The sequence below is a fragment of the Gopherus evgoodei genome, chromosome 4, assembly GCF_007399415.2.
Source record: "Gopherus evgoodei ecotype Sinaloan lineage chromosome 4, rGopEvg1_v1.p, whole genome shotgun sequence".
NCBI lineage: Eukaryota > Metazoa > Chordata > Testudines > Testudinidae > Gopherus > Gopherus evgoodei.
In genome coordinates, this window is record NC_044325.1 from 88,284,644 (window position 1) to 88,312,263 (window position 27,620).

Sequence of the window (27,620 nt, forward strand, 5' to 3'; positions counted from 1 at the left end):
CTAAAGAGCTTTAACCAGCCTGGAGTAGCTTGGTTTTTTTGGTTCTTATAAGAGTTCAGCTGGGTGGAACCACAAGCAAAGAAGGGGTAAGGAGTATTTATATTATAATCGTGTTTCTAATTAGAATAGAAACATATTTGAAACAGATCAGAGTCAATGAGTAAATCTGATAAGCAGTTATATAAATCCTTAATAAGCAACAGAATGCATATACATGTTGCAAAATGTATTACAACAGGTTCATAGCAGTAATGGATAGAATATGGTTAGAAAACATAGACAAAAATGAAAATTTGACGATCAAAAAAGGATTTTTGTTTTGATTTCCTCAACTTCTGTCTCAGATACTGTTTTCTGACCTGTGCTAGAAATGGGGCAGCTGTGGTCCTTTATAATGTGACCATTTTGCATTGCTGTTTATTTCTGGTTTGGCGGCAGTCTGCTCTATATTGTGAGGCTGTTTTTGCAGCTTCCTTTCCCTGCCTTCCCTTTTAACAGCATCTTCCAATTCTGATAGAGAATTACAGCTTCTTTTTTTTTTGGTAAAGCAGCATTTGTTTGCAAAGTTAAATAAAGCAATTTGAGCAACACAGGAAGGGAATAAGAGACTGATGTTAGAAAAGATGTGCTACCTGATCTTAAGCCTTCTACAGGGAAATTGGAAGAACATACGTTTATGCAACTTCTGTTTTTAAATATATTTACAAACTGACCACTATGTAAAACAAGCTTCATGCTTGCAGGAACTAGTTGATTCTTGATCTATTAAAGGCTTATCTGCACATACACTGTATGGTTTTTGTTGTTAAATGTGATGTTCGAAGCCATATTGGCCCTCAGGAGGGAAGGGAAATAGCATTTAGCAGGACTGAGTGAAAGAAACTGGAAGATTAAACTGTGTGTAATAAATAGACAAGCTTTAAGTAGAGTTTGTTTGCTTTTTGGGGGTGGGGGTTGTTGTGTGACATGCTAAAAAATTCCTCTGTTTAATACATACAAGACTGGTGGCTAGTGAAACCCTTGTTACTTATCATGGTTTTTAGTTAATCATCCATGATCCATTAATTTTTACTGAATGAGTCTTTTGCGTACAGCTGCTATTTTCTTTCAACCTGCAAAATAGTTTACAGTATCCTATAGGAGAGCTGATTTGAGTTAGGGTTCATTTAAAAACAAAATCAATAAATAACCAAGGTCCTGTCTTATTTTTGTGAATTAAAGAGCTCATCACAGTTCATGGAAATGTCCTTTGTCAAAATGTTTCCACCTCTCTCAGTTGTGTAGCGTGTTTTTTTGCCAGTCGTTGAGTGCTGACAGCCATTCCAGAGGTGGTTGCATTTCAATAGTGCTGTCTGTCTTTTATAAATCACTGTGATGAGATGGGCCTGACACAAACTTACAATCCAGAATGACAGTGAAAACCACATTAATTATTGTTATTTAAAATGACTTACATATTTTTTTAACTCTATGATCTTTGTGTTATTTCCCTACTACAAAAATCACAGTTTGTGCTTATATAATAAATAGAATAATTCTTTATAAAGATTAAACATATTTTCAGAATTCTGGACATAGGAATATGATCATTGTAGCCCAGTTCTAACTGACAAAACTTAATATCATCACATCTTTAAAAGCTACTGCTGTCTTTCCAAAGGGGAACAATGAGCCAGTAGCCATTCTAGTCACACCTCCCTTTAAGAGTTGGATGTAAGAAGTGGTCACAGAGTAAACAGCACTAAAAGGAACTAAGGTTTACAAAGTTTTATGAGGAGGGGAAGTATCCACTAGAGCAGAGTTTGCAATAGATAAGGTTACACAATTTTAAAAGTCTGCCCCCCAACACACAAACAAATACTGCAAGGAGACCTGGATGGGAAAGTAAATAGAAAGAAGCCTATGCATGGACTTTAAACACCAAAAACAAGTGGATCAGGAAACCTCAAAGATTATAGGTGGCTTGATCCCACAAGTTTGGATACAAGTGAAATGAAAATTTCCATGAATTCCTCTCCCAGGGTGGTTTCTGGATTGTGAGTTATACTTCGGACCCATCTCTGGTTAAGATCCTGATGGTCGGGTCAGAGAAATAGCATGTTCACAATGTTCAGGACTCACTGAAGTTCCGAGAGAGCGTTTCAGGAAGCCCCTAGATGAAGGAATGTAAATAGCTAAGAAGCATTTAAGATGACAGTGAAGATTCCAGCACAAAGGAGAGTCATAATCAAGAACAATCAGCAGTTGTTTGTGCAATATTAGCTTGATTAATCATCTTTGCAGCCTTGGAACTAGTCAGGTAAACTGTATGTTGGACAGTTTCTGGAGCAGGGGAGATGTCCTATTTCATTATTAGTGTGGCTGGCTGCTTGTCACATGAGTGTTTGTTTATTTGTTTTTATTACCAGAGTTTGGTTGAAAATGTGGGACTTGTCTACATGGGAAAGTGAATTTAAACCCATATTGTTATATCTGTAAACTCCACCCAGGTACACACTTATTCCAGTGTAAGTAGGCTTGGCAGAATTATATTTTAATTGTTTTATAATTTAAATGATTAAATAGGTGTTTAGATATTTTTATCTATTTAAATTTTCAAAGTTGTTTGACCTCCCCGCTAATTTCCCACAATGGGGAAGTTAGACAACAATTGTTTAATGGCAATAAATGTTGAGATTTAAAAATGTAAAGCTTTATAACTAAAAACAAATTGTCAATATCACTTACAAAATATACAAAGTAAATATCCTTAAATCAAACTCTAATAGGTTCTTAAACAACATTTTTCTTACATTTTTATCAGTAATTTTTTGTTATTATCAATGGAATTTTTTTTCATCAATTTGTGTGTGTATGGTGAAATCATGTTTACTGACATATACCAATAAAAATCTAGGCCTTCCAAGCCTTAAGTATAAAAGTGTTGGGTGAGTTATTTTTTCAGTTTATTTTAAATTGTCAGAGGTTTAAGCCATACCACAAAAAGCCACTCATATGAAATTGGACTGTCCATCGCCATTATACCAGAATAACTACATATGTCAAAAACCTGGCAAAAGTTTCCCATGCAGACAGTCGCTGAGGCCTGGTCCACACTACGCAGTTAAATCGATTTAAACAGCGTTAAATCGATTTAATGCTGTACCCGTCCACACTACAATGCACTTTAAATCGATTTTAAGGGCTCTTAAAATCGATTTCTGTACTCCTCCCCAACGAGAGGAGTAACGTTAAAATCGATATTACTGTATCGATTTAGGGTTAGTGTGGACGGAAATCGAAGTTATTGGCCTCCAGGCGGTATCCCACAGTGCACCAGTTGCCGCTCTGGACAGGTAACTGAACTGTAATGCACTGGCTAGGTATACAGGAAAAGCCCCGCGAACTTTTGAATTGCATTTCCTGTTTGGCCGGCGTGGAGCTATCATCAGCACAGGTGACCATGCAGAGCTCATCAGCACAGATAACAATGCAGTCTCCTGAGAATAGAAAAAGAGCACCCGCATGGACTGCACGAGAGGTACTGAATCTTATTGCTATATGGGGAGAGGATTCAGTGCTATCAGAACTGCGTTCCAAAAGACGAAATGAAAAAACTTTTGAAAAAATTTCCTATACCATGAGGGAGAGAGGCCACACCAGGGACTCAGTGCAGTGCGGAGTGAAAGTCAAGGAGCTCAGACAAGCCTACCAGAAAACCAAAGCAGCAAACTGCAGATCCGGATCAGGGCCAAAAACATGCCGCTTCTACGCTGAGCTGCATACAGTTTTAGGGGGCTGTGCCACCAGTTCCCCCCCCCCCTTTGTCCGTGAATTCCGAGGTGAGGGTTATAATCTCAACCATGGATGAGGATTCAGCGGAGGGGGAAGATGACGAGGAGGAAGAGCTTGCAGAGACCACACAGCACTCCATTCTCCCCAACAGTCAGGAGCTTTTTGTGACCCAGACGGATTTACCGTCCCTGCCCTCCCAAGCCACTAGCCCAGACAGCGAAGCCATGGAAGGGATCTCTGGTGAGTGTACCTTTGTAAATATAAAACATAGTTTAAAAGCAAGCGTTTTTTAATGATTGATTTGCCATGAGGGCTTGGCATGCACTAGCAGGCATTAAAGTTACTGGAACAGTTTGTTAACATGTCTGGGGATGGAGCGGAAATCCTCCAGGGACATCTCCATGAAGCGCTCCTGGAGGTTTCTGGGCAAGGCAGGCTTGTTCCGTCCACCATGGTAGGACACTTTACCACGCCATGTGTGTAGCAAATAATCGGGTATCATTGCATGACAAAGCCTAGCTGCGTAAGGTCCCGGTGATTGCAGGCATTCAAGAAACATCCTTTCTTTATCTCGTTCCGTTATCCTCAGCAGAGTGATATCGTTCATGGTAACCTGGTTTAAATTAATGTATTTTATTAAGGGGACAGAGCTGGCCATTCCTACTGGGCTGCTTGCCTGTTGCTTAAAAGAAATCCTTCCTTGCAGGTAGCCAAGCGGGGGGAAGGGAGGGGGCTTAATGGCGCTGAGCTTTTTAGCATTTGGCCAGCAGGAATCTTCCCAGCTACCAGCCACGCGATGGGGGGGGGGGTGGGAGGAGAAAGGGGGGGTGATTAGCAGTGATCTGCCATTATACCAGCCATGCGGTGTGGGGAGGGGTAAAGCAATTCCCTTAGGGGTAGGGTATGGCGTCTGCTGCTCCTTGTAAAAGCAGCAGCACAGGGAGAAGCTGTATGCCTTACCATGACCGCATGCAAGCTGAATTGTGATACCCGGACCTGCGTCTGTGTTGATCTGTTACACCACAGCCACAGGCACTAAATACTAAAAGAATCCAAATGCGACCTTGTAGTGAAATCACATGTGCTATGTAAGGTGAATAGTGTAGTTCACTGTGAAAGAGTATAACCATTGTTCTATGAAATGTATCTTTTATAATCCTTCTATCACTATTTTCCCCCACTCATGCAGCTGCAAATTTTTCAAGCCTCCCTACTCCATCCCGAAGGCTAGCTCAGATAAGGTGGAGGAAGAAGAGGACACGAGATGAAATGTTCACAGAAATCATGGCAGTAACCCGCAATGAAAGAGCTCATCTGGGGGAGTGGAAGGACGTGGTAGTAAAGTACAGGAAAGATGCCAGTGAACGTGAGGACAGGAGGGACCAACGTGAGGATAGGAGAGATGCTCGAGATGAGATGTGGCGGCAGGAAGATCAGAGGTGTAGGCAGGAAGATCAGCGGTGGCGGGATGCAACGCTGGAGCTGCTGCGTGATCAAACTGACATCCTCCGATGTCTGGTGGATCTTCAGGAAGAGTAGCGGGGTCAAAGACTGCCGCTCCAGCCCATGTTTAACCACCCTCAGTACTCACCATGTTCCATATCTTCCACACCCAGACGTGTAAGAACACGTGGGGGAAGGCTTTCTGCACCCGCCCACTCCACCTCCATGGACAGTCCAACCAAAAGGCTGTGATTACACTGAAATGTCCTTAATGGCCTTTTTCTTCCCTCCTATCCTCCTCCCAAACCACTCCTGGGATACCTTGTTAATTCTCTGCCTCTTTTTATAATTACATGCTTTTTAAACGAAGTGGGAGGGTGGGTTGCTTACAGGGAATGACTTTTAATAAAGAATACAAGCTTTTTAAATGATAGTAACTTTATTTCCATAAGCAAGCTGTAATGGGGGAGGGTGGGTTGCTTGCAGGAGGAGTCAATAAAGGGGGGAGGTTCATGAAGGAGAAACAAACACAGCAGTCAGACCGTACCCTGGCCCGTGATGAAACTCGTTTTCAAGGCTTCTCTGATGCGCACCGCTTCCTGGTGTGCTCTTCTAATCGCCCTGGTGTCTGGTTGCGCGTAATCAACGGCCAGGTGATTTGTCTCAGCCTCCCACCCCGCCATAAAGGTCTCCCGCTTACTCTCACAGAGATTGTGGAGCACACAGCAAGCAGCAATAACAAAGGGGACATTGGTTTGGCTGAGGTCTGAGCGAGTGAGTAACGTTCTCCAGTGAGCCTTTAAATGGCCAAATGCAGATTCTACCACCATTCTGCACTTGCTCAGCCTGTAGTTGAACAGCTCCTGACCACTGTCCAGGCTGCCTGTGTATGACTTCATGAGCCATGGCATCAAGGGGTAGGCTGGGTCCCCCAGGATAACGACAGGCATTTCAACATCCCCAACTGTTATTTTCTGGTCTGGGAAGTAAGTCCCTTGCAGCAGCCGTTTAAACAGAGCAGTGTTTCTGAAGACGCGAGCGTCATGAACCCTTCCTGGCCATCCCACGTGGATGTTGGTGAAATGTCCCTTGTGATCCACCAGTGCTTGCAGCACCATTGAAAAGTACCCCTTGCGGTTTATGTACTGGGTGCCCTGGTGCTCCGGTGCCAAGATAGGGATATGGATTCCATTTATGGCCCCCCCACAGTTAGGGAATCCCATTGCAGCAAAGCCATCCACTATGACCTGCACGTTTCCCAGAGTCACAACCTTTTGTAGCAGCAGCTTAATGATTGCTTTGGCTACTTGCAACACAGCAGCCCCCACAGTAGATTTTCCCACTCCAAATTGATTCCCGACTGACCGGTAGCTGTCTGGCGTTGCAAGCTTCCAGAGGGCTATTGCCACTCGCTTCTCCACTGTGAGGGCTGCTCTCATCCTGGTATTATGGCGTTTCAGGGCAGGGGAAAGCAAGTCACAAAGTTCAAAGAAAGTGCTCTTACGAATGCGAAAGTTCCGCAGCCACTGCGAATCATCCCACACCTCCAAAACTATGTGGTCCCACCAGTCTGTGCTTGTTTCCTGGGCCCAAAATCGGCAATCAATGGGTAGAACCTCCCCCATTACCATCAGGAGCTCCAAAGCACGGGGACCCGTGGTTAGGGAGAAATCAGTGTCCAGGTCCTCATCACTCTCGTCGCCGCGCTGCCGTAGCTGCCTCCTCCTCTCCTGCATTTGCAGTTCATGGTTCACCATAGACAGCACGAGAATGCGTGAGGTGTTTACAACGTCCACGATCGCGCTACTGAGCCGAGCAGGGTCCATGCTTGCTGTGCTATGGCGTTTGCTCAGTTCACCCAGTAAAAAAAGGCGCGAAATGGCTGTCTGCTGCTTTCAGGAAGAGAGGGGTGAGGCTGTACCCAGAACCCCCCCGACAATGATTTTTGCCCCATCAGGCACTGGGGTAGTAACCCAGAATTCTGAGGGTCAGGGAAGACTGCGGGAACTATGGGATAGCTACCCACAGTGCAACGCTCCAGAAATCAATGGTAGCCTAGGACCACGGACGCACACCGCCGAATTAATGTGCCCTAGTGTGGACGCATAAAATCGACTTTATAATATCGGTATTATAAAACCGGTTTTAGTTAATTCGAAATTATGCTGTAGTGTAGACGTACCCTAAGATGTATTAGTAGATGGAGGGCTGGAGGCCAATGAGGAGGCATGACTGCTCTGTGACGTTATTGATATAAACTGGGACTATATAGAACATGGTTTGCAACCAAGGTTCTGTAGTGGCACCAAATCTTATGTAAAGGGGGTCATATAAGATGTCTAAGACCAGGTTATGGATTACTGGTTATGATTATGCGGTCTGTATGTCTGTATCATTTTGGTAGTTGAAGGTATGAATATTGGCTGTATGCTGTCTGTATTTCAAACTTGTGTTGTGTTACTGGGAAAGATCCCAGACAAGTTGGTGTCAGCTCTGTTTAGCTTGCTTGATGGCCCATTAAGGACCATCACCTACACAATTGTCCCATCGAGAGAAGGCAGTTACGCCCTGTGACTCAGCAGGGTGTGCAGAAACTGGCCCATGTGACTGCAAACTCCATTTTGCTGTAACTTTCCACAGCAGGAACAAAGGAGTGTTCTTACACCTGGAAAAGCCTATATAAGGCGGAGGCCTCATCTCGGTTTTGTCTTCAATCCTGCTTCTTACCTCTGGAAGGACTTTGCTACAAACAGAAGCTCTGCACAAAGGACTGAATGACCCATCCCCGCTGGGGATGTTCTCCAGAGACTTTATTTGAACATGCAGTTTACTCCATCACTGCTACAAGCCTGAACTAAGAACTTTGCCATTACTGTATGTAATTGATTCCATTTAACCAACTCTAGCTCTCATCTCTATCGTTTTCCTTTTATGAATAAACCTTTAGATTTTAGATTCTAAAGGATTGGCAACAGCGTGATTTGTGGGTAAGATCTGATGTGTATATTGACCTGGATCTGGGGCTTGGTCCTTTGGGATCGAGAGAACCTTTTTCTTTTACTGAGGTGTTGGTTTTCATAACCAGTCATCCCCAGGATGGGTGGCACTGGTGGTGATACTGGGAGACTGGAGTGTCTAAGGAAATTGCTTGTGTGACTTGTAGTTAGCCAGTGGGGTGAAACCGAAGTCATTTTTGTCTGGCTGGTTTGGTTTGCCTTAGAGGTAGAAAAACCCCAACCTTGGGCTGTGACTGCCCTGTTTGAGCAATTGGTCCTAAATTGGCACTCTCAGTTGGGTCCCGCCAGAACCACATCGTCACAACTGTCCATCGCCATTATACCAGAATAACTACATATGTCAAAAACCTGGCAAAAGTTTCCCATGCAGACTGTCGCTGAGATGCATTAGTAGATGGAGGGCTGGAGGCCAATGAGGAGGCATGACTGCTCTGGATGTGTGTGTCTCACCTTTCTATCTGGTTTTCAAACTGTTTTTTGTGCTTTGGTGGTAGGTCAATTAGTCACATATCTGTGGATTATGGTGTTATTAATGATAGATCAGCTGGGTAGGAGCATCAGCAAACACCCCAGACTTGCACACCCAGAGTTCTTTGTTTTGGAGAAAGGGAGAACCTAGGATTAGATTTTAAAGGGCTTGGCACTTACAACTGGGGTCCGATTTTTCAGAAGTGCTTCATTCCCAGTAGAAAATCTTGTCATAAGTGCCACAGAATGTTCAGTACTAAATAGAAACTGAGCCCTTATGAAAATTCTGACCTTGGTGAACAGGTTTAAATGCTATGGATCCAGCCCACCTATCCCCTTATAGCTAGTTTGAATTTCTGTTTCTGCCTCTTCTTCTTCTTGAGGAAATCTGACTGAAAGCATTGGTCACCTTCCTGAATAAGGATCTTTCTGCCATTGGAGAAGCTTTCGCCTGTACAGTAGTTTCCCCCTAGTGTAAACATGCTGCAGTAATGTAAAGCTAGCTTTACTGGAGTAAGCAGCACAGCAGTAAGCCTGATGTAGGATGTCTACGTGAGGGGTTTGTGCTGATGTACCTCTATTGTTATACTGCAAATACAATGCTGCTAAGTTGTTCAGTTTTATCATATCTCAATATTTTAGTATTTTTCTTCAAACCTTAGCTCCTGGAGTTATGTTGTTACCTGATAATCTCAGTTCTTTTTAATGAAAGTTTCTAGTCTTCATGGTTGTGGGGAAAAGTTTAAAAGCATGACTCCTACAGACTCAAACACCAAAAGGCAAATAAAAATAACCCACAGCTTATTTTTAAAATCTCATGACTTTTTTTAAATATCGTATTTATATGGGGGCCTTACTTAAGAGTTTTGAATCTTTGCGGTCGGAGGTACTGCCAAGATCACTAAAATAGGAAAGTGTATTTTTCTTCAAGGGCTGAATTGGTCACTATTAAGTTGTCTGAGGCCCAGGGGCTAGACTCTGCTAGCTAGTGAACTTTTCTACTTCCTCTTCAGCCCTATTTGGTGAGGTCAGAAAACCATTTATCTGACCACTCAGGCAAGGATATTTACATCCTGTGACTTCGGTGTGCAATATACACCTGCAGATTCCTGGTTGTATACTCCCCAGGAATCTGCAGGTACAGATACAAAACTTTGTATTATGAATATAATTTGGATCTAACTTTGTGTTATGGATGTAAAAACTTCTATTATTAGGGTTGTATGTTTTTTGGTCATTACACAACTACAATTATATGAAGACACTTCTTGGGCACACTTGGTTCCCTAATAGGGTTGCCAAATGTCTAATGCCACAAACCCAAACACCCTTGCCCTGCGTCTTCCTGAGGCCCCACCCCTTCTCCAAGGCCCTGCCCGTGCTCAGTCCATCCCCTCTCCCTCCGTCGCTTGCTCTCCCACGCCTCACTCACTTTCACTGGGCTGGGGCAAGGGGTTGGGTGCGGGAGGGGATGTGGGCTCTGGACTGGGGGGTGGGGCCTAGGGGCTCAGAGTGTGGGAGGGGACTCCGGGCTGAACCTGGGGCAGAGGGTTGGGCCATAAGTGTCAACTTTCCATGGGGAAAAAGCACTCACTGGCAGCCAAGCTCTCCCCGCCCTCCTCCCCTCCTCCACTCAGGGGGGTGGGGGGAGAGGAGCGGGAATGTGGCACGCTCAGGGGAGGAGGTGGGTCGAGGGCAGGGATTTGGGGAAGAGGTTGGAATAGAGGCAGGGAGGGGGCGGAGTTGGGTTGGGGACTTTGAAGAAGGGGTTGGAATGGGGGAGGGGCAGAGGTGGGAAGAGGTGGGGCAGGGCCTCATGGAAAGGGTGGAGTGGGGGCGTGGCTGAGGGTAGAGGAGTGTCAAGCACCCTCAGGAAAAAGGGGAAGTCAGAGCCTATGGGTTGGGGTGCAGGAGGAAGTGTGGTCTCTAGAAGGGAGTTTGGGTGCGGGAGGGTGCTCAGGGCTGGGACAGGAGGTTGAGATGCATGCAGGAGGGGGTGCAGGCTCCAGCCAGGCCGTGCTTACCTCAGGCGGCCAGCATTGCCAGCTCTAGGCTCGTGGGCGGCCAGGGGGTCTCCACATGTTGCCCCTGCCCGCAAGCACCACCCCCGCAGCTCCCATTGGCCACGGTTCTTGGCCAATGGGAGCTGCGAAGTCAGCATGCGGGGTGAGGGCAGTGCGCAGAGACCCTGGCCACCTCTCTGCCAAGGAGCTAGAAGGACTTGCTGGCCACTTCTGGGAGCCGAGTGAAGCCAGGGCAGGTAGGGAGTCTGCCTTAGCCCCACTGTGCCGCCGGACTTTCAGCTGCCTAAAATCTCCCAGAGAGCCTCAGGGAGATCAAGCTCGATTACGGGAGACTCCCAGCCAATCCAGGAGGGTTGGCAACCCTGTTCCCTAATAAAATGTTTATCAACTATATGTAAAAATACAAGGCTTGCTTAATGCCTACTGCTGCTCTGAGTGATTTGTGATAGTTTCTAAAATATAGAAAACAGTGAACACCACTAGTGTGCTTACAAACACCTTAAACAAATAGTACTCTATTCCTATATACTGTACTACAATTGGTTGAACCAACTAGAGTCTTTAGTTTTTGCTGTGAGACACATACAGCAGCAGTGTGGCTTGGTGCTCTTTCGTAGAATTTGGAGAATTCTGTCTGTGGCTAGTATATCTCCACCTCCTTTGAGTTCCAACATTCCATCCTAGAAATGCCAGCCCTCAGTTTGACCAAGTTTGTGGAAACATACAATATGGTTCCCAGTGTTTGTATCTTATCCCAATAACTTTTTACGTATAATGAAAACAACTTTGCTTTAATAGGCTCTACTGGTTTTGTAATTTGGACGATAATTTGGATGACTTATTGAACTAATCATTTAAACTAATGTTTCAAATATTATTAACACAATATTTAAGTGACATGGCAAAGTGCTACAGAGAGAGCAGATAAAGGATTTTTCAAGGGTAGGGGCATTTCATTCTTGTCTGAACAATCAGAGAATGGCATGCTATAAGATGGAGGTCGCTACCTTGAGATGCATTCACCAAAATTACTCCTTGTTTTCTTTCAACTTACTTACTTTCATGACCAGAAATCTCTGATGGAAATAGCCTAGGGTCAAATTTTAGAATTGTTCTGTGAACAGATTTAACTGCAAGTGAAATGAATAAGATGCATGCTTCTCCGTTAATTAAGTACTGATGTGTACTCAATTGATATAATCCATTGCACTTGTTCACTTTGATGCTAAAATTGTAAAATAAGTAAAGAAGTTGCTATTTATTATAATAAAAATACTGTAATTAAGTGAGCAGTGGTTGTTCTTTTGATTAGTGTTGATCACTACCCATTTCTTAAGCATTTAAGATTTGTGTAAGACTCCATTTTTGCACAGAAGGGAAGTTTTTTCATGACTTTCTGCATAAAATTGCTGCATAATTTGGTGCAGTCTGCCTTTCCATAAGGAGTTTTTTAAAGTCCATAATCTGATTCCAGAAAACCATCCAAAGACCCCCCATTAGCCTCTTTTGCCACAGCATCACTCTGGGACCTCATGTGCACTTGCTTGTCCACTTCATTCATGACTTGAGTAATGGGGTACAGAGTATGCTTATAAAATTTGTGGATAACACCAAACTGGGAAGGGTTGCAAACACTCAGGTGGACAAGGTCAGAACCCAAACTGACCTTCCACATTGGAGAATCGGTCTGATATTAGCAAAATGAAATTAAGTAAAGACAAGTGCAAAGTACTACACTTAAAAAGGAAAAATCAAATGCACAACTCCAAAATGGAGAATAACTGGGTTGGCAGCAGTACTACAGATCTGGGAGGTACAGCAGATCACAAATTGAATGAGTCAACAAAGTGATGCAGTAGAAAAAAAGGTTAACATTCTGGTTGGTGTTAATGGGAGCATCATAGCTAAGACACAAGAGGTAATTGTTCTGCTCTAGCACTGGTGCGGCCTCATCTGGATTACATGTCCAGTTCTGGGTAGCAGATTTTAAGAAAGATGTGGACAAATTGGCGAGAGTCCAGACGCAAGTGTTAAAAATGATGAAAGGATTAGAAAACTTCTCCTCATAGGTCAGGTTAAACTGAGCATGCTTAGTCATGAGAAAAGAAGAAAGAAGGGGGGCCTGATAACAGTCTTCATATATGTTAATTAGATAGAGGGCGGTGATCAATTGTTCTCAGTGTCCATTGAAGGTAGGACAAGAAGTCATCGCCATAATCTGCAGCAAGGGAGATTACACATAATGCATTTTGTAATTATTTCTGGAAGTACGCTTTCATTCAGATTTATGGGGTAGAATTTTTTTTCCCTATATTTTGATTGTACATAATTGTATCATTCCTGTGGTCCTGCTGATGGTATTTAAGATCTCTTCACCTTCTAACCAGATATAATTCCCTTTGTGTCAAATACATACATATGGTGGTCTTTGTTTCAATGGAGGAATAAATGCTTGCTTTGGGGTATATTTAAATTAAACTTCAGATATCTAAAACTTACATCCATTAGTAGTGACCAGCGCATTCCTGTCTGAGCAGTAAACAAGCAGATTCCAAATATCTAGACTTGCCTGGGGAGGAAATCTGCTTATCTCTTGTGTTGTCAAGAGATAGAAAATGAAGAGTTAAGGAGAAGGAAGAGCAGTTCAGGTGCAAAAGTAATTGAGGGAAGTTTCAGGTTACCAGATGGTGACCTCTAAGGAAAGGGAAGTTCAGGACAAAGCAGAAAAAAAAACTAGTATGTGATTCTTGCAGATAGTTAGATGTGGCCTAGTAAATCTCATCTGTAATTTGTATGATTTTGATGAAGCCAGTACCTCATCTACAGCAGGGCAGGTGCAACCACTAGGCAAACTGGACGGCTGCCTAGGGCACCAAGATTTGAGGGCACAAAAAAGCGGTGCCCAAAATGTCTGGAATGCTCACCCGGCGCCAGCTAAACGTGTAACCCACTTCCCGCCCCTGTGCAAGGGGGCGCTATGGCTTTGATCAGCTGAAGCCAGCCGGGAAGCCAAGTCATTCCTCCTCTGGCCGCCGGGGGTGCTGTGCTGCTCCCTGCTGCTCTGGTTCTGCCACAGGACTGCCGCCCCGCCCTGACCTCGCTCCCCAAAACTCTGCAGCAGGGCCAGGGCTGCCCTCACAGAGACCCGGCCCCAGCCACGCTACCGGTGAATGCTGTGGGATGGTTCCTCCCCACCCCACCAAGCCAGCCTCGCCCCCCCACGGAGGCCTGGGGCACACCCCCCTATGGGGGGGGGCTTTGTAGGGCCCCAGAATATCTAAAGACGGCCCTGGTACCTGCCACCTCATCTCCAGCCAGCCCCTGCTGCACCCCCTGCCCTGCCCACAGTCAGCCCCACACCCCCTGTCTCCAGCCTTTTAACAAAGGCTAGCAGCTCAATTTAAAACCTAGAGGGAAGACAAGGTTTGAACTCACAAAAAGACTAGAAATCAAGGTAAAGAAAACTAAGCGGCATAAACCTCTTTAGTTGGGACAGGTGGAGGAAGGTAGAACTCTTTCAGGTAATCTCTGCAAGGTTCTTAAAAAAAAAATGTGTGTGTGTTGGAGGTGGTGGGCAGTTAAGGTACAATCCTAATCTTATTTTTCATTCGCAGGTCATCTTTAACAATGTTCCCAGGTATTGTACAGTTAATAAAAATCTTGCATTGAGCAATGAATTTAATAGGACCCCTTGGCACCAACAATATCTTAGGTTACAATTTTGTATGCAGACAAATATAAGGTTCTTTTTGTTTTTAATCAGAGTCCAGCTGCTTGATACAATCCAAGATTATCAGAAATTTCATTTATAAAGGATAATGCACAACTAATTGTTGGGGGGACCAGATGGTATAACACAATGTAATCCTCTTTCATGTAGGTTCCAATGGCAGCCTTTCCCGAAGGAAAATCTGAGGAAAGGAAACACATGAGCATCCCAAATGGTTCTGGAGCATCTCAAGGCCAATGGGGAAGAGCCTGGTGAGAGAGGCTTGTCACTCTGACTAAATAGACATCAAATGTGATACTATCCACTCCTGCTACTACCACTCTTCTTACAAACTTGACCCCAATAGTCAAAAGACTAGAGCCTCTCAATAAACAAAGGCTGCACCAGCCTTCAATTCAGAATTACAGTATGAATGATCTAAACACAACATATCTGAAGTATAGCTGTAGCACAGACTTGTTATTGGGAATTATTAGATGATTTATATCCTTCAGCCCACCCGCCCTAAGGGAGTCTTTGTGGGTTACCCTACCAGTTCATCACAGCTTCAGCTCAGAACAAGCAAACTCAAAACAGGTTTAGTCCAGATCCGGGGTCTTTGATCTGGAGTTTCCAGAAGCAAGTAATTTAATATACAGTGGGTCTCTCTCCCAAGGGTGTATCTTCAAAAAGTTGGCTTTGGGGGCAGGGGAGAATTTGCATTTCCCTCACTTTGAGGTACTTCCTAGGAAATCCGCTTCACACATACTTTTCCAAAAAAGACTGTTGGACTTCCTCCTCCCTCCTGGAGACTGCATTAATCTTGTACTAAAGAAGTTGCATACAATCTCACAATAGTACATAAACATTTGTGTTTCTACTACAAGGTACCCTAGAGGTATTAACCCTATTTCAGTAAGTTTTAACTTAATTCTATAAGTTCATTCAGGCTATTGTCAGTCTGGCACAGTGCCTACGTTAGAACTTTTAGCCTAGTGGTTCCCACTCTCACCCTGGGATGTGGGATCCCCAAGTTCAATTTCCATCCCATTCCCTCTGCCAGAGTGGGAGAAGCGAGTGACCTCTGTTCAAATCCTCGCTGAGTGCTCTGACCACTGAACTATGGAATGTGCTGATGTAGGTTTCTCCCATTAAAGCTGTTCCATTGTGGATTAAATAATTAGACCTGACACTACCTTTTTGAGATGGAAAGTTGTGAACTGGGCACAAAGACACAAAAATGACTTGCCCAAGGTCACACAGAGTCTGTGGTAGAATCAGGAATTTGAAGCTAAGTCACCTATGTTTCAACCCAGTGCCTTAAACACAAGCCACAGCCTTCGCCTCCTGGGCTTGGCAACAAATGGCTACTTCCTAGAGAGCACTTCACAAACTACTTCTCCTTGCTCTCTCTTTAGACTTTTGTTTTTACCATAGTAGCTTCTGTGCTGTATACTTTTGCTAATGTGCAAATGAATTTATGCTTTACAAAGCAGCACATTTTAGTGTAACTGACAAACTCTAAAATGGAAACTCGATGGGGACAGACCCATTGTTTCACTGCAAAATTCCTTTCAGAAGATAACCTATGTCTCTATTACAGGGAAGTAGACTGGTTTTCCTTGGCCAGCGTCCTCTTCCTGCTTACATTTTCTCCACTCATCGTATATTACTTTATAATGTCATGTGATCAGTACCATTGCTCTCTGATGGACCCCATCGTTGATGTGCTCATGGGGAATTCCCATCTCTCCGACATCTGGAACAAGACACCCTTCCTGAGCTGGAAAGCTGCTAACATCTATATATGTTGGGTCACTTTCCAGGTAAATCTTTCAGTTTTTGTATTATAGACTGAAGTCATTTAATTACTCCACATATTTGACCTAGGCATATGTTGCTTATCTCCTTTCATGACTACTTTTCTAGTGAACCCAATTATGTGAAAAGGATAGAAGAAGTAAATTAACAATCTTAAATGAATACAGTTTCTGACATCCGAGTAGATCTTAAGCACTTGGCAAACTGAGTGTAATGCGCACTGGTTTGCTTCACCGTCACTGTAGTTTGGATATCACTTATGCCTCATAGGATGGAAGCCTTCTATAATAGGGCAGCATTCCTCCCCAGTCTCATTCCACACCCTGTGGAACACTGGGGTCAGTACTGACTGACTCAGAGGGAAGGTTGTCACCAAGTGAATCACCAACATCACTTCTTGTAGAATGTGCATTTTTAAAAAACAGTATCTCATCCAAGTTCAGACTCAGCCCCTGTCAAGAACTGACAAGATCACAGCTTGAGGCGATATGACTGCACTGCAATGTAATGCGCTCTGATGGGGGTTACGCAAGATAACTGGCTGATGGCAGGTGGATTTAAATCAAGGCAATTTAAATCACCAAATGGAATCAGTCTAAAGCATTGATTTTAATCAACTTCTCCATTTGTACTTCAGTTATTTTGTAAAGAAAGGTGCATTCCCATGATGAAACCATTAAAACATGTTGATTTACAACTAAATAGAACATTTTATTAGATTTGGTACACTTTTTTGCTACTTAGGACCGTACATTGTAACATATATTTACTTAAACAATTATATAGCTTTATAGTTTCAGATTGCTAATTGTACATTTTTACTATGTTAGCTAATGGTGAATGATATATTGGTTATTTACTAGTCAATTCATTCTTTGCTCATGATTTGTGTCAAGCTGTATTAGGATGGTAACTAGAATTTAATTAAGCACACAAAATAGCATATAAATTTTATTAAACAAAGCAATCTTAAATCTTTTGGATACATAAACTTCTCTTATCAAAACGTGTTTCACATTTACAGGTCTATTTTAAAAAAGAAAAACTTTTTGTCATTTAAATAACAAAACCAAAAATCTTATTTTAAATAAATAAAATCAATTTTTATCCACCAAGTAGAGTGAGCTTAAAGGGTCACAGACAGGTTAAAATCAAGCTTCAGAATTTTGTGCATTACCTGGAGTTCTCACTTGGGCATAATCCCAGTAGTTTCTATAGCTGTTTAAGTAAAGGCTAAGAAAATATTTCAGGATTTGACTGTTGTGGTAGTAAACTGTTACTATGCTTAGATTACTAAAATTGAGCTATTTTTACATCTAATATACTTGTAATATTGTATGTAGTTCTTTCTCTCTCATTTTACTTTATTTTCTCATCTTACTCAGTAGGTTAGTTTCAACTTTGCTTATAGTCACTCCTAATCAACCTCAGATTCTTATCCATTAACGCATGATTGCAAATACTGAAGGAAAACATTTATTTAAAAATATTCTTCCAATTTTTTCCTCAATTTCCATGGAAACATTTCTATTAGCTTTTATAAAATATTATTTAAGATAAATTCTATATATTTTTAATTGTATACAAAAATTCAGTTCTGCGAGGAATTCTGGTTTATGACATTTAAAGTGAATTCACCTTTTGGTGGGTCTGCATATATGCATTCTCAATACTGGGGTCTTTTACAAGTTAATATTTATGCATAGCTTGTGTGTGTATATATGTGTTCAATGTTTTATGCCTTGCCAATTATTTATTGTTCTTACATTCTTTGCAATGTAGGTGATGTTATATATATTAGTTCCTGATTTCTGCCACAAGTTTCTACCTGGATATGTAGGAGGAATACAAGAAGGTGCTGTGACCCCTGCTGGTAAGGTTTTGGTTTTTCCCTTTAGCACATACAATGTGTATTTCCTTCTAAATGACAGTACCTCCATTAGATCTCTTACCTGATATAGTTAGTTGAACTTCTGTAATAATCTAGATACATATTTGGAAGTGGGAAATATAGACAAACACTCTTATAATGTACTTTAGAGAATTAGGTTTTGTGAAAACTACACACTTCCTTGTGTTCACTGGGATTTTACCTTGAGCTATTTAACTTCAATTAAGAAACATGTTTTCCTGCCCACCTCACATCCTCTTTCTGAAGTCAAGACCAGGCCTAGGCAGCTATGTTGATGACTATACTAGAGTGTCATCAGCTCTTCATTGGTTTGAAGGATGGAAGCTACAATAAGACTTAACTGTTTGGGAGAAGGAGATCTTTAGGTGCTTCAAGAGGATCAAAGAGGACAATGCAAAGACTCATTTTCATAATGGGCAGTGGATCTGCACTCCTGGATAGTGTCTGTGCCCAGAGCTAATAAAAGGCATGCTTCTTTTATACCTAATTCATGCAGTATCACAGAATGTTGAACAATTTACCTCTTCCTCTTTAGGCACGGTAAATAAATATGAAATCAATGGACTTCAAGCCTGGATCATTACTCATGCTCTCTGGTTTGTAAATGCTTACTACTTCCACTGGTTCTCACCCACCATCATTTTTGACAACTGGATTCCTCTCCTGTGGTGTGCTAATATTCTGGGATATGCAGTTTCCACATTTGCAATGATTAAAAGCTACCTTTTCCCCAGTAACCCCAATGATTGGTATGTTGTTGTTAATATTCATATAATATAGTGTTATGGGGAACTTTGACATGTGAACATTGAATCTTCTTCAGTACAGTGATAAAAATGAATTTTTAACTAGTATCTTAATCTGGCTAGAAAATGCTATGACTGGTCAAAAGACAGCAAAACTAAACTAGGAAGATCTTAGAGTTGGAACTTACCTTTATAATGTACTTTCTTCATTGGATCAGCCTGTATCATCTTAATAATTACTTGATTTTATGTATTAACACAACTTCAGTTCACAAAATGACAATAGTTCATGTATTGGAAAATGAACTGAAACCTATATTTAAACTTAATTTGCTACAGCTGCCTGTGAATGTATTACCTTTACAATTTTTTATACCTTTTTAGCAAATTCACCGGCAATTTATTTTATGACTATATGATGGGGATTGAATTTAACCCTCGAATAGGAAAGTGGTTTGATTTCAAGCTGTTCTTCAATGGCCGGCCTGGTATTGTAGCCTGGACTCTAATTAACTTCTCCTACGCTGCCAAACAACAGGAACTGTATGGTCAGGTAACCAACTCGATGATCCTTGTCAATGTCCTACAGGTAAGTCTGGCATGGTAGAGTTAAACCTGGTTGGAAACTGTGGATATTAAAACAGATTAAATCCTCATGATAAAATTGAATTTATTTCTTGTTGACATAGAATAATCTCAGCAATGATCATGCATCGGGACCTGCTAGTGTGAGCCCTTACACTCATGCAGAGTCCCACAGAAGTCAGTGGCACAGTCACATCCACATGTGCAGAGCTTGATGCTGGACCAGGGACCTATTTAATCTAAGAAATACGTTTGTCTTTCTGTCTATATTCTAGAAACAGGCCTGATACTGTTTCGTTTGGACTCTGACAAAATTCCAATTGTCTTCAATGGGATCAAGATTGAGGCCACATGTCCTTTTTTTTTTTTTTCCTTTCTTTCTTTCTTTCTTTCTTTCTTTCTTTCCCTCCCCAACCATGTTCAGAGCTCCCTCCTTTGAGATTCTCAGTGCACAGAACTTCTGTTGCCTTCACTGCCAAAAGACGTTGAGCACAACGTAGGGGAAGACACTGCACGTTCCCAGCATGGAGCCTAAAATAGTGCTAGCGGCTGCTAAAAAAAAAAAAAGTTAGTTAAATATTTTCTGAGTAGATGTTTACACCTGTGGAACTACAAAATCCGTTTGGCGTGACTCCTGGTATCCAAATGATTAACTCATTTTTAAAAAATATTCTCTGCTTTGTTTATAATGTATGCTCAAAAAAAACGAAGACTTCCAGATTTATAATATATTTTGTGTAATCAAAAAAAGCGCACTGTTTAAAAAAAATTAAAAGGTTAATAATTTGGATTCATTGACTAAGGACTGATATTGGCTGATAACAGCTAGAATCCCAGCCTTGTGCAGGCACAGAACTTTTTCAATTTTAAAAAAACTTCTATCATTTTCAGCCATGTGGCCCCAAAGATGTTAGAATGACTTAGGAGCCTAAAATCATCACATGACTTTTTGAGTGAGATAGCTAGTGATAAAATAGATGTTTCTAGAGGTGGTTGGTTTTGGAGAGGAGTAGGCAGGAACTGGAACAGAGAGGAGACAAAGGCATGAGATTGACCAAAATAAAGGAGGGGGCAGATGAGAGCGTAGCAAAAGAGAACAGCCAGGAGACTAAGGGCTAGTCTACACTACCACACTACATCAGCGCAGCTGCACCAATGCAGCTGTGCCACTGTAGCGCATCTGGTGAAAACATGCTATGCCAATGGGAGAGCGCTCTCCCATTGACATAATTACTCCACCCCAACAAGAGGCAGAAGCTCCATCAGTGGAAGAGCATCTCCTTCCGACGTAGTGCTAGCGTGGACATCGCTTTAAGTTGATGTAAGTTACGTCGCTCGGGGGGTGGCTTATTCATACCCCAGAGCAGCATAACTTACATCGACTTAAGCAGGAGTGTAGACAAGCCAGGAGGCTTTGAAAGCTGTTGGTCCTGGGCATGTGAATCAAGACCACTGTACCAGAGCAGTTTATTCTGGTCCATTTTGGGGAATAAGGAGATGGGCTGAAAGCCCAGGAAGTCACTCCATCTCCTGCTGTGGCTGTTGGCAATCCTGCTGTGACCAGGATATGTTGAAATCTCTGTCGGGTAAAAGCTGACAAACTGCATAGATTAAGGATCTAGCTTAAGCCAACACAAAGTCAAAGACTAACACTCAAATGTGTCTTGAAGTGCACCACTGTGCCTTTGTGTACATTACGTTGGCACTGGATCTCATGATCAGATGATCAACATTATCTAGGTACAGTGAGATGCCTAAAGGGTGTCTGTGGCTTTAAGTTGGTTTTGTTTGCCTGCAAACATCACATTCCATTCCACAGCAGGGCTGTGCTGTTACTATTGTCTGTCTAGAATGGGTTGGCCCTAATAAATAATAAGCTAGGAACATTAGCGTTGGTTTAGCAGTGACCTTGAAAGTACTGAATTCCAATTATACGTGTGCGCATTAGTACAATTGTAATATTTTTTAAAATACTCTGTTTTGCAATTGTAAAAATGCAGGATTATCAGGCTGTTGCCACAAGATAAAACCAGCAGCCTGATTCTACTACAATGTGGCTAGGTCTACACTGGGGGTGAGTCGACCTAAGATACGCAACTTCAGCTTTGCAAATAGTGTAGATCTTAGGTTGATTTACTTGGCCGTGAGGATGGCGGCGAGTCGACCACTGCCACTCCTCAGTCGACTCCACTTCTGCCTCTCGCCACGGTGGATTTCCAGAGTCGATGGCAGAGCAATTGTGGATCGACTTGATCGCTTCTGCACTAGACACGATAAATTGATCCCCAAGAGATGGATCACTACCCGCCGATCCGACAGGTAGTGTAGACATACCCTGAGACTGGGTGACTATGGCAGATGTTTTAATAGCAACAGAGGATTGTTCTAAGCATAAGACATTTATTTCCAGGGTATTTATGTATTGGACTTCTTCTGGAATGAAGCTTGGTATTTGAAAACTATTGATATCTGCCATGATCATTTTGGATGGTACCTGGGCTGGGGAGACTGCGTTTGGCTGCCTTATCTCTACACTCTGCAGGTAAAAATACAATTGTATTGTGAATAGCATTTTCATGAAAGCAGAAGAAGCTAAAAGTACATACAGAAATCCTAAAAATGTGTTCCCCGGCAGCATGACTAGCATCCTAAATAAATGGTTTCTAGGTAAACTTAGTTGAGTAACGTAATAGATTGGAACCACTACTGTTAGCTATCATTCTGTTGTTAGGCACCATGTGACATGCGGTGCCCTTCACATGCCTTGCTGCTCACAAACAACCTCCAGAAAGTACCGCTAATTTACTCCCAGCTATGTCTGTGTGTGTGTGCTGCAGACAGATGGCCACACGTTGGGTCTTACCAGGCTTAAAAATTACCACAAGGTAAGCCCAACACATCCCCAGTCCCAGATCTTTCCCCAGAAATTTATGTCCTGTACTGCCCAGCCTTCTCCTGGACAGTACAGATATTTTGAGCCTGTTATTCCCTTAAGGGAATAATATGCATGCACATAAATTGTTACCAAATGGCATTTCCCAGACACTTCAATTTGAACACATTGGGTTAGAGAAAACAAGAGTATTACTACAGAGAGAGAGATTTTGTGTACAAATAATGAGGCATAAAAGTCAGAAATGGTTACAGGAAAAATAAAGATATAATGCCTCCTAGTGCCTTACCTCACTTTGCTTTGAATCTAATGTAGTTTTGTTTTCTCAGTACATGCTTTCAGCAGTCTTACTGGCCAAACCGTTTTAGAGTCCAGTACCTGGTTCCTTTGTCTCTTCAGATGCCGTGAATGTGATAAGCAGAGGGGGAGAGAGCAGTGCCTTGAGATATTTGTTCCTCCTTTTTATAGTTACAGTCACTCACGTGGAAAAACCTTTCCAGATAAGACCCAGGAGCCAAAGAGTCTTTGTGGATATTCTCTGCTGGTTTTTTCGGCTGTTTGAACTTCCATTGTCTTGCTTCCTGGCTGATGACTCTATTTACTGCTTAAATGCAAATTAAGCAGCACACACATTTATTTGTTTAGGACAGACCTGTTTGCCAACTTTTGCTTGGGCAAGCTGTAGAGTTTGAAACATGTTTTGAAACATAAGGGGAATCTTATAACTTCACATTCCACGTTGCCACACCTATTTTAACAGGACAGTGCTGACCAGCAAATTATGAGTTTTCATATGATACCTTACAAGGCACACTTTGATTACAATAGTGTGTAGGGTGTGAATACAGGGGTGCATTCTGTCACACCCCCATATTGGGATGATTTAGTGGATAGGGACCCCGCTGTGTCTCCAAGCATCATATCCTACTATTTGTCTTGTCCTACCTGCCATCTTTCTTATTTTTTCTGTTCATTTTCTGTCCTCTTCCTTCCCCTCTTTCCCTACTCCCCCCCCCATCATCTTTCTTGTTTTTTACTGTCTTCCTTTTGTGTGGTTTTTTTCAGGGTTTTTTAGTTCTCTCTGTTTTTTGTTTATAATTATTTCTTGTTCCCCCGTGCACACACCCCCACCTTGTCCTTGTCCCCACGAAGCTTCACTGGTGCCATCCAAGATTGAGCATGTTGGGGACCCTTTTACCCCAAATGGCAAGGTTCATTGTCTGACCGCGAGAGACAGGCAACACCAGCAAGGTTCAATAAAATGCTCTTTATTGAAGGGTGCACAACAACAATAGAGAGCAAGCTCGTCTCTTGAGAGAACCAGCCTACCCCTCACAAAAGAACCTAAGTATATATGGACAGTTTCGTTGCGTCACTGTGCATTACTGATGATTCAATTAAGTAACCTAAACAATTAGAGGCTAGTAACTTCTACCATACATGCATTCTTATGTCGTACAAGATTTAATGAGTTACGTGATTAATGATACTTTAACAATCACTAACAATTAGGAATGTAATGATTAGGAACATACAAAAAACAAAGACAGGGAGTTTTTATTGCCCGGGAAGCCTGGGAGTCTGGGGTCTTGGGACTCTTATCAGTTTTCTATACGAACAGTATTTCCTGTGTTAGGCTAGGACTGCCGTTTCCTTTTTTTTTTTTTATCTCATGGTTGCCTAACTCTGTGAAAGACATGCAACTTCCAGGTGTTTTTTTCCATCTTTTAATTACCCAGAACCCTTGGTAGCCTATGGCATAACTAACTTTATTCTACCTCCTTATTTAGGCCTAACAAGCTGAATGCCATGATAGCAGAGTACAGCACGCAGGCAACTTGCTGCCTGAGCTTTTAATGCTGTACATATGATTTGTTCCTACAGTCACCTACAATGCCATCACAGTGAGAGAAATGGGTGGTTTTCTAAGAACCACCTGTGGCTTTACCTGGAGAGATGGCCATAAATTTGTAGTGTGGGTCTGGAGTCTTGCAAGTTTCCCTACTCACACTGATCCTCTCCTCTACCCTGGGTCCCCACTTGCTTAGAGAAGTAGTCTAGCATCCTCCAGGCAAAGGGGAGGGGGCACTCAGCTTGGAGGAAACATTTTGTTTACTGAAATTCACTGAAACCTCTAATTCTTCCTCACTCTGCAGGGTTTATATTTGGTTTACCATCCTGTACAGCTCTCAACAGCTAATGCAGTTGGGATCCTGCTGTTGGGGCTGGTTGGCTATTATATCTTCAGGATGACCAACCACCAAAAAGATCTCTTCCGTCGCACAGATGGAAACTGCAAGATCTGGGGTAAGAAGCCACAATATATTGAATGCTCCTACACGTCAGTGGATGGGACCAAATACTACAGCAAGCTGATGATTTCAGGATTCTGGGGTGTGGCGCGCCATTTTAACTACACAGGTGACCTGATGGGCTCCCTGGCATACTGCCTGACTTGTGGCTTTGAGCACATCCTGCCTTATTTCTACATCATTTACATGACCATTCTGCTGACCCACCGCTGCATCAGGGATGAACACCGTTGCTCCAGTAAATACGGCAATGACTGGAAGCGCTACACTACTGCAGTTCCTTACCGACTAATCCCAGGAGTATTTTAATACTGAGAGTTCCAGACAAAACATACCCCTTTTTGAGGACAGCGGTGTTCACACACGCTGCTTGACACCAGCAAAAACTGTTTCCAGTTTTCTATAGAACATCTTGTGGGGGAGAAAGCGTGGTTTGAAGTATAACTCTTCATCTTCTAATATAACACGTTCCCAAGTAGCTATTTAGAACATTGCAGCACTAAAATGGCCAGCTCTCCAAATGAGACAGAAATGAAAGACCGAAGAACTTTTGTTATAATCTAGCTCCTGAAGTGTTCTTTCCCACACTGTGTTGCTTTATATGAAAAAGATGAAGGGGTATGGGAGGGGGTGGAATATTGGGCAAGATCCTCAGCAGATATAGACAGACATCACTGGACCTAGGCCAATAGAGACGCCAATATGCAGCTGTGGAGGATGTAGCCCAGATGTTCCGATTTTAGTCTGGCACAGTTTGCTTGCAATGTGAATTAGTTTCTAAATAAATATTGGATAATGGGAAACAGTTTTTTCCATTGCAGGTGAGAGACTTGAATCTTTACACTTGTGACCAAAATCATATCTATAAGTGGACACAACCAAGGAGGCTAAAACCCTGGTTTCAGGATGAAAGGGGGAAAAAAGCAAAGCTATAAATACATTTTTCAAACAGTGGATATGTTTTTTTCCCCCTGACTTTCTGAGCATCCTCTCCTCCATTGGACCACCTCTTACTGCATGAACAATATCCCCCACTATGGGATAGAGCTGTTCTGAGAGTGAATACAGTCCTTGTTCTAACCAGTATACACCCTAAAAAGGCAAAGACAGATACAGTATGCAGACAAAAGTGATCAAGCCAATAAGCATATGTCTTGTCAAATAAAACTGTGATGGTCGCATGTACATTTAAATACTAAGTTCTTCACTTACATGACTAGTTAACTCATACAATAAGCAAACAAATATATGACTTGGTCAATTAGGTTCTTGAAGGCATCACAAAATAAATTAAACTTGGTGAGGGATTTAAATGAGTAGACGATGGCTTTGCAATCTGATGTAGGGGAGACTGCACTAGCAATGCAAAAGTGATAATATTTCACAAAATAATAATTTTTATTGTTATTAAACTTGCTTGTACCTTTACTGACATTTACAGTGGGATGTGGGCCAAGCTTCTAGGCTAGCACTAAGGCTCTCCTCCTCTGTCACCCAACTCCGCTACTGAGAAGAAGCAGGAAAGTGTTCTTAACTAGCCTGCTAGCTCTTGATCTGTCAATATTACCTCTAGGCCTATGGAGGACTATCTTGTTGGTAGCCTGATTCGATTTCCTTTGATGAGGGAGTATTAGGGCACTGATGTCTCTGGCAGGGGAGCAAAGACAACTTGAGAGGCCCCCATCACACCCTCCCACCCACAGAATGACCCCAGGGACCCAATCTCAGCCCCTTATCCTGGAAAAGAAGTCTGCATTCTGGTACTGAGAGCCCTGTCAGTGTCTCACAGGAAAGGCACATAGTTGCAGTGCCAAATACCACTGAATAATGTGAGATTTCATGTTCTTCATCACTTGCAACCATTTAATGGGTGTATTGTCTGTTATTAGGTCAAAGGGAGCCTCTAAATGATAGTTAATGCCCTTACAGCCTAGTTGATAGTTAGGCACTATCTAGATCAGGAGTTCCCAAACTTAGTTCGTGGCTTGTTCAGGGTAAGCCCCTAGTAGGCTGCAAGACACTTTGTTTACCTGAGCATCTGCAGGTACGGCTGCTCACAGCTCCCACTGGCTGCAGTTCACCATTCCCAGCCAATGGGAGTTGCAGGAAGTGGCGCAGGCTAGGCCATGGCTTCCTGCAGCTCCCATTGGACAGGAACAGTGAACCATGGCCATGGGAGCTGGAGTGGCTGTACCTGCAGATGCTCAGGTAAGCAAAGCATATCACGGCCTGCCAGGGGCTTATCCTGAACAAGCTGCAAACCAGCTTTAGGAACTCCTGATCTAGATCATAAATATCTAGTCTCCCCTGGCTGCAGCTTTCAACATAGGTGTAGTATTGGATGCTCCACGCCCTGAAACTTTTGCAAGAGCACTTCTAACAGAACTATGGAAGTGTCAGTTTGTATATAAACAGGAGTGAGAAGTCAGGACATCAAAGTATAGGCTGCTGACAGAGAACATCTTTTATCTTGATAAAGGCTTCGTCACATTCAGTTGTCTGTTGGACTGCTCTAGATGTATTGGCCTTTTTGAGATCTGTCAGGGTTACAAAGTGGGTCATTAGCCTTCAGTAATAGCCAACCAGTCTGAGGAAGGCATGTATCTGTTCCTTGGTTGTGGGAACTGAAGTGCTCCTCAGGGCATCTCTCTTATCTTGCAGGAGTTGAATGCAGCCATTCCCCATAAGATACCCCAGGTATTAGCTTTTCTGCATCCCTACTTTACCTTTTTTTGGGCGGAGGGGGGTGATTAGTGTTGAGTCCAGTTTCCTTTAGTGATTTCAACATAGAGACCACGTGTACCAGATGTGAATGTCAACTGTACTAAAAACAACTATGTCCTCTATATAGGTCAACACAAAATGGCTGTGGTGGCAAAGGACATGGTCTGTAAGCCCCTGGAATGTGACCAGGGT

General features: G+C 42.6%; 1 protein-coding gene across 2 annotated transcripts; it reads left to right on the forward strand.

Annotated features, from left to right (window-relative positions):
* On the forward strand, window positions 1-25,889 carry DHCR7 (7-dehydrocholesterol reductase). Of its 2 annotated transcripts, none has more exons than XM_030560136.1 (8): window positions 1-86; window positions 14,607-14,707; window positions 16,039-16,261; window positions 18,039-18,129; window positions 18,704-18,917; window positions 19,299-19,503; window positions 21,910-22,041; window positions 24,549-25,889. In XM_030560136.1, the coding sequence occupies exons 2-8, from the start codon at window positions 14,613-14,615 to the stop codon at window positions 25,011-25,013; spliced, it is 1,425 nt and encodes a 474-aa protein (XP_030415996.1). In that variant the 5' UTR covers window positions 1-86; window positions 14,607-14,612; the 3' UTR covers window positions 25,014-25,889. The 2 variants fall into 2 exon arrangements, with proteins under 2 accessions (XP_030415996.1, XP_030415997.1); XM_030560137.1 differs by having other exon boundaries at window positions 18,704-18,764.
* Window positions 25,890-27,620: the final 1,731 nt, after the last annotated feature.